This window comes from Myotis davidii, unplaced genomic scaffold (assembly GCF_000327345.1).
Source record: "Myotis davidii unplaced genomic scaffold, ASM32734v1 scaffold73, whole genome shotgun sequence".
NCBI classification, from domain to species: Eukaryota; Metazoa; Chordata; class Mammalia; order Chiroptera; family Vespertilionidae; genus Myotis; species Myotis davidii.
Window position 1 is genome coordinate 2,298,255 of NW_006286675.1, and position 7,910 is coordinate 2,306,164.

Consider the following 7,910-nt stretch of genomic DNA (forward strand, 5'->3'; position numbering starts at 1 on the left):
TGCATGCAAATAAGAATAACCAATGGACACAAGACACGGAGGGGTAGGGGAGGCCGGGGGAATGTCAAGGGGGGATAAAAAAGAAGACATGTGTAATACTCTTTGTAATACTTTAAGCAATAAAGCAAAATATTTTTAAAAAGCATAAAGCTCTCATCCAGATTTCTGCCATCTGTTGGAAAATGGAAAGATCTGGCTGGGCCTCCATTCCTAAATGGTCAACTGGTTGAATCCAGGTAGTGATTGCCCATTTGTACAGGACATGCACCCTCAGGCCCATCATAATCACTACCACCCCTTCTTATATTGCCTTTGCTGAGGTGGTGGAACACCTGTCACAAATCATCTTACTTGGCCATCATCACTCATTTATTCTACGTGCCAAGCACCCAAATGCACCGGAGTTTGCAACCGAGGATGCAGTAGAGTCAAAGGAGAGTGAAGATAAGCAGCAGAGAATTATTGTAAATCAACAAATGAGGATAATCATAGTCTAGGGGGCTATGATCAGAGTCTCCAAACATCCAATGGGCAGTCATGGAGAAGCATCTGTCTTGTTCTATGAAGTCCCAAGGGGCAGATACTATAGAACCAATGAATGGATGAGAGACTTACTTAACCCAACATAAAACCACTTACAACAGCCAGAGCTGTCCAAAGACCAAGTACGTGGGCTTTGGAAGTGGTGAGTTCCCCATCACTGGAAATGAACAAGCACATGGTATACTACTGCATTGCAGGTATTTAATCAAAGGACTTCAAGTATCTGATGAAGCAAGAAAAGGCATGAGTCTGAAATTTTTTACAACAGGAAGAAAAACTGCTTTAAGACATTTCCTTTTTGGGTCAGTAAATTCTCCAAAAAGAGATAAAAGACAGTACGTTTACAAAGAACTCAGTATCATTTTTAAAAATCAAAAGTTCCCCTCACAGAAGTCACAGAGGACAAAATCTGTCTAACTAGGTGGTGTGTTTGCAACAGATTGGTCAAATGCTGCCCAGGGAGAAAGATAACTGGCATCAGGCATTATTTTTGGTGATTGGTCAAACATTCTTCAGAGGCAAGCAACAAAGGCAAGGGATCAAAGTAAGAGGGAAAACAATGGAATGCCACGAAGAGGCAGCCATCCCCGCCACAAAACTGCCATCTGCTACTGACATCAATCCTTCCAGGGGCAGCTGCAGGCAAACAATGTACCAGGGAACACTGGGCCTGGCAGAAAGCCTGCTACCTTCACGTTTCAGCCTTGTGACCTTGGGCTAGTCATTTAACATGACGAAGCTTCAGTTTCATCATCTCTAACACCGAGTTCATGTGAACCCTTTCTGAACCTTGTGTAAACCAAGAGTAGGGATATCTGGGAGTGAGCCACAGAAACTGGAGAGCCCTGTGCACACAATAATGATGATGATGAACAAAGAATTTTGAAAGAAAAGATTCCAGATGGTTTGGGGCACAGCAGCATCCTGACCTTAATTGTGTGGGTGTCAACACTAAAGGAATAAATTTAAACTCTTGGAAGTAGAATGCAAAGGCGTTTAGAGTCTGGAAGGGACAAGATCATTTGGGCACATTTTCTGCTGAAATGCATTACCTTGTACTTGCAAATTAGTTTTTAAAATAAAGGTGAAATATAAAAAGTAAAAGAATCAGCCAGAGCCATAAATGTTTAATAGATCTTCCAGCAAAGTTCACTGGCCCAGTGGTAGCAATCCTTCAAAGTAATCAGCACATATCCTACCAACCTGTCCAAAACTCAACATCCCCTTATCTACTATGGCTTTTTTCAAGGGAACCTCTGTGTATTTTTTAAAAATTACACAATTTAATCTTAGAAAATATAAACCCCCTAACTGGGTTTTTGTAGTGAGCAGTCAGGTAAATTCAAATCTCTGACAAGGGCTTGTTTCTAAATTTTCAGCAAGGCTGAAACATCATAAATCACTGTTTTCTACACTGAACTGAACACTAAACGGGAGGAGAGCAGAGGGTTTTCTGTTTATTTCATCCTGGGGTCTACCCAGAGGTGATTAGCATGCAAGGTTCGACCAGAACTAAAAGGCACAAGACAGTTGGCGAGACTGGCTGCTCCCCTCTCAAAGTTTCCCAAGCATCTGAAGCGTGGACAGAAGCTGTGACTGCCCGGCCTTCGGCCGTTCCTGGGGAGGCAACCGCCTTTCTGGGTCACTGAGTCTTGAGCTGCAGCAGCACCTAGAAGCAGGTGTGGCAACCTCAGATCGGCTGAGCCCCAAAAACCAACTTGCCGAACAGTCTACTCATCACTTCAAGGGGAGGGAGGCACCAACATCCACTGAAGATGTATCCTGTCTTTACTCTTTCTAAGAGAGACCACCACAGCAAGGAGAACTGTGACCAGAAAGAAAACAGATGCTAAGAGGGGCAGGCCCCAGCTTCCCTAAGGGTACATCCTCAGAGAAAGGGTGAGCATGAGCAATGGTGCTTTCAGGTTTTCCTTGCCAAAGCTAAGCCTAGAACTCATGAAGGTGGGAGAAGCCTGGCCTGTATGAGGGTTCTGCCTGCATTTGTCTATGCGATTATGTCCAGTGTCCTTTTCGCCTCGCTATTGTGGATTTAGGGAGGGGCTTCTGAGAGGGGTGTGCACCGAAGCTGGAACACGCAGCCAGAGGTCATCTCACCCTCCTGGCTGGCTTCCCCTGGCACCACGGAAGCCAGGCAGCACCTACCAGCCGACACAGCGCACTGAGCTGTTGGCTTTGAATGAAAGCTGATGACCCTACACTAGTGCATAGAAGGTGACTAGGGCTGCACACTGCAAGAGAATATATTTTCTGCACCAAGCTCCTTCCTTATACCTAAATGCCTGCATTAGTTTGGATCAATATGCCCCATAACAGTTAATCCATGGCAACCCAGGCCAACTAAGAGACTGACAAAGCAGTGCAGCCGCCCTGTACTACTTCCCTGGGCACATGCATGTGAATTTCAGCCCAGAGAAAGGCGCAGAGGCAAAGCAACAACAACATAAAGGAGAAAGAAAAAAACATAGTAGACCGTAACAAATAGACACCATATTAAGGGACTTTCAGGAGGCCTTAGAGTGACATGTCATGGCCAAGATGATGGAGTACCTGAGACACTCCTAAATCCAGGGTCGGATTCTCCTCGCACACCTGCAATGCAGTGATCGCTACCACTTCATAATCCATACACCCAGCACCAGCGCTCTCTGCAGCTGAAACCAGTCTGGACTTGTACAGCTGCCACTGTTTCTCCTCACAATAAGATTATTGATGCATAACAACATTTCATCATGGCAGGGAGGAGAAAGGGGGGAAAGCCAAAGCAAGGGAATAAGAAAGGGGAGGGGAGGCATGAGTCCCCGGCCCGCATCTCACCTTTTATTTGGGCTTCATATTCAGCAATGATCTCTTTGTCTTTCTTGAACTTAGTTTGAGATGACATCTTCCAACGTGGCCAAAGGCACTGACAGGCTATTTAATTTATATCTCCTTTTCTTCCCGTATTCTCTCTCACACGGCTCTGGTCGATTTCACAGGTTTAGGGGCTAATCTCTTTCACTTGGCTGCAAAGCCGGGGGGGAAAAAATCCCTCTCCTGGAAGGAAAATAATCTTTACTCGCCGAAAAATGTCTCTAGTAGATTGGTCTGGTCAGCTACTCTTTCAAAAGAAGAATCACCACCCTACGAGCACCGTAACCTGCCCCAGATTTTCAAGATTTTTCTTCAAAAAAATAAAAACCAAGAGCACACACACACACACACACACACACACTCACACATGCACTCGCACACTCATCTGGACACGCACACACACAGTCACAATGCACACACACACACCCTCACTCACACCCATTCACCCACTCACACACTCACACACACACAGACACACATCCACAAGAGGTGTGGCGCCTCCTTGGTCCTGCAGTCAGTCTCTGGCTGTCTTTCCAAGGCTCTGCTAAGGAGATGGTCAGGTTGCCAAAGGGCCAGTCATCTCGCATCCTCCCTCCCTTCGGCGCCTCTGCTCTGATGTACAGTGAGGATCAAAGCCAGAAGAGCGAGAAGGAAGTTCTGCTGCAAGGCTTAAGCTCCGGTGAACCCAGAGTAGGACTGCTCGCCCTGCAGGGCTGGCTGAGCACTCCCCCACCAACCTCGCCCTCGTCACTAAGCTCCACCTCCCGGATTTTATAACAACTGACACATTGTAGCCTACAGGAGAGCAGAACTCACTGCAAGCAAAAAGGGGAAGAGACAGTCACAAAAGGGAAGGCAGCAGGAAAAAGAATCAGGCTAGGAAAGCCACAGAGGCCCCTGCAAACTCCTAACATTAGCAGTGGGATTAGGGAATTTTCTTCCAAAATCTCTGAAAGGTCCACCTTTTCTTTGTACTGTGCAATTTATCCAATTTCTTAAAGCAACAGCTCTGTGACAATTTGTCACTCTGTGGGAATTGTCTAGCAGAGTTGAGGGGCTGACCCGTGCAGGCATGTTCATTAATATATTTTTGAGCAATTGTGGGGTAGCAGGGACAATGCCAGACGTTTCAGACATGCAGATTTGCAAAGCCTTTGAGGGCAAGCATGCTAGAAACACCCAGCTGCCTTTGTCTCTCGCTGGGCTTTAGGCAAATCAATTACTCATTGAGCCTTAGTTTTCTCACCAAGAAAATGGGCTCTCTTTAGAGCCCATTTCATTCAACAAATATTTACTGAAAGCTTACTATAGGTAAGGCATTGTTCTGGGCACAGAGATACAGCAGTGATCAAAACAGGTGGGGAAATCCCTGCCTTCCTGAAGCTCCAAGGTCTCCACATCACACAACTCCAGGAAGTCACTACATTAATATTCTCAGAGCAGAACTCAGAATGCACTGTGAATGGTGCCTGTGGAACTGCGCAAGGCAGGAGACCCTGGGAGGGGCAGACGAAAAATAAACAACATGAGTAAATTATGTAATATGGTAGAAGATGGTAAGTGCTATAGAAGAGAAAATATTGCAGGGTAGGGGACTTCAGGAATGAAGGAGCTCTTGGGAAGATCAAATAAGAATGTAAAGCCAAGCTTAGCACAGTGTCGAGCATATAAGAAGCACTCAATAAATGACAGCAATTATTATGACCCTATGATATCCCCCCAACAACCTAACAACATAGTATAAGTAATCCCTCTTTCACAAATGAAAGAACAGAAGCACAGATATGGGAAGTAACTTACCCAAGGTCACCAGCATTCAAGCCTAGGCTGTCTGACACCAGATCAGATTCCGCCCATGCAAATGCTCAAAACATTCTACTAGACAGCTGAAACCCATTTCATGTGCCTTGAAAGTAGAATAAGATTGAACAATGAAATCAAGCACTATATAGGGTCCCTGACCACTGGGATCTCACATGTTAAGATTATTGTTAATATGTACTAGTATAATCCCCTGAGTATGGTATTTTCACAAATTTCTCAAAATAGTCTTCCATTTGCCTTTTTTGAATGTATAATTAATTACTTGACTCAAGTTCAGAAATGAATAGATTACCCATGCCAATCCATTGAGGCTTCCTTGAGAGGGTGGAGCTGTAATGGGTCTCCCCAGGTAGGCATGGCGAGGGGAGCGTGGGCAGCAGGGCATTCCTTTGGAGCAAACAGTATGAGCTACGGTCTACAGATGGGAATGCACAGGATCTACTTGGAGAAAGCACAGGGAAAAGTCCAGCTGGTGAATCACAGAGCTTATTCCAGCTTCGAGCCCAGAGACAGGAGTTTGCAAAGTTCATAAATGACAACTGGCCCACAACCACTGCCATCACCCCCCTGCCTCATCCTTCCCATGAACATACTCAGGCCCTCTTTGGTTCCCCTTTGGACTAGTTTTAAAAAGAGAACACCACACATGTTACCTGAGAAAGATGTGCTCAGAGATTAGCATCCCTGCCTCAAGCCTAGACTCTCAGAGAAAAATGGGAGTCAACACTGCGCATCTTGGCATGTGACAGACGGGATCCCCTGCCTGGCTCTGCCACTGACCAGCTCTGGGAAGGAAAGCAAGTGACTTAACCTGCTTGTTGCCCATTGGACACAGGAACAAATAAATGTCAGCTATTCTCTTCATTACTAAAATTTTAAATCCACTACTAACATTTTAAAGCCATAAATATTTCTGGGAGACCTGTATGTAGGGCACTGAGCCACAGGAATTCACAAAAACCCATATGAATTTGAAGCAAAGTATGGTACAGAGCTATGTGCTAAATGGCAGGAGAAGCTGGATTCTGGTATAAGACAGATGGTGATTTAAATTCTGGCTCTGCCGCTTATCAGCTTATAGGGGGCCTTCTCTGAGCCTCGGTTTTCTCATCTACCAAATGATCTCACTCATTGCACAGGATCTAATGTGACTGGGGATTTAAAGTGCCTGGCATATAGCAGAAATCCCACAGACGTTATTTTTTGTTGTTGTTAGGGCTCAACCATGCTGGACCTAGGACAAGAGTTGGGACCCGCAGACACACAGGTTAAAAGCAGGAAGAAAGGAAAGAAAAAAAACGGGAAAAAGAAGAAAAGGGCTGTGCCCTGGCAAATATATCACTGCACACAGTGAATCACACCATCCAGAAGCTTCTGTCTCCAAGAAGGTGATGTGACCTGGGAAGGCCCCCTGGCACAATGTCCTCACCCTTTTCCTTCCAGTTCTTCCCACAGCTCACCCCAGTCTCCCAGCTGCCCTTCTGTGACACATCCCTCCACATGGCCTTACTATATGAGAACCAACTGCTTACTTACTTACCCCCCACACCACGTGATAGTAACAGAAACCGGATTTCTCCCCCAGATAAATGTGGTCTGCCTCAAGAAAAGGGCTCTACCATTGATCTGTGCCAACACCACAGGATGGGAATATCTGCTAGAAGGGTATATTCCATTTCCCTTGGGCTCATCTTATGAATTTTCTCAGATATTCCTGAATTATACTAATAGCTAGTATTTATCGAGCCCTCATTCCATACAGGGACTGGACCAAGTACTCTATATAGACTGTATCACTGACTTCTGCTGCAACACAATAGTCAGGTGCTGAAATCATCCTTGCTTTACATGTGGTGAAATAGAAGCACAAAGCAATCTGCCCAAGATCACACACTGGATTACTAACTGAATCATATTCAAGCCCAAGTCTGACCAAGATCAGGGTCCAAGGACTTAACCAGTACATGATTCTATCTCAGAGCCATTATCATACGAATAATGGCTGCCGAATACTGATTTTTTTTTTCAATCAATAGTATTCAACCTAAAGCTTGCTACTTTAAAAAAAAATTGGGGCCCAGGCCGGTGTGGCTCAGTTGGATGGGCATTGTCCTGTGCACCAAAAAGTTGCTGGCTCAATTTCTGGTCAGGGCACATGCCCAGGTGTGGGCTCAATCCCCAGTAGGGGGTGGTCAGGAGGCAGCTGATTGATGTTCTGCTCTTACATCGATGTTTCTCTCTCTCCCCCTCTCCCTTCTTCTCTCTCTCTCTACAATCAAGAAAAAATATTTTAAGAAAAAGAATTTGGGGTTAAAAATACAAGAAAATCGTGTCACAAATGGCCACTGATGAGGTTTAAATTACAAGTACAGCTGAATAACACAAAACTCACAGAACTGGTTTCTTTTCTTGGCAGAAAAAGAAAAAAAAAAAAGACTCTACTGAAGGAAGAGTGACCAGAATAGTTTTCGGTTTAATGCAGTTTTATTTTTCTGGTCAAATATGAAACCCTCCTAAGATGACTAATAAGAGTTGACATCTTTTGTGACATTCTCCATATTGCTACCAACTAAAGTATCCTTGGCCGGCTCAGTGAATAATTCTGCCCTTCAATCTCTGCTCTGCAAAATGAAAGCAAAAACAACTCAGCTAGTTAGTGCCAGAATCTGATA

General features: G+C 44.9%; 1 protein-coding gene across 3 annotated transcripts in view; it reads right to left on the bottom strand.

Moving 5' to 3' along the window:
• SRGAP3 (SLIT-ROBO Rho GTPase activating protein 3) overlaps window positions 1–3,755 on the bottom strand; it is a 247,303-nt gene extending 243,548 nt beyond the window's left edge. For all 3 annotated transcript variants that reach the window (XM_006758216.2, XM_006758217.2, XM_015560351.1), the window contains exon 1: window positions 3,379–3,755. In XM_006758216.2, coding sequence (XP_006758279.1) covers window positions 3,379–3,445 — 67 coding nt within the window. In that variant the 5' untranslated portion in view covers window positions 3,446–3,755. The remainder of the gene's footprint in view (window positions 1–3,378) is intronic.
• Window positions 3,756–7,910: the final 4,155 nt, after the last annotated feature.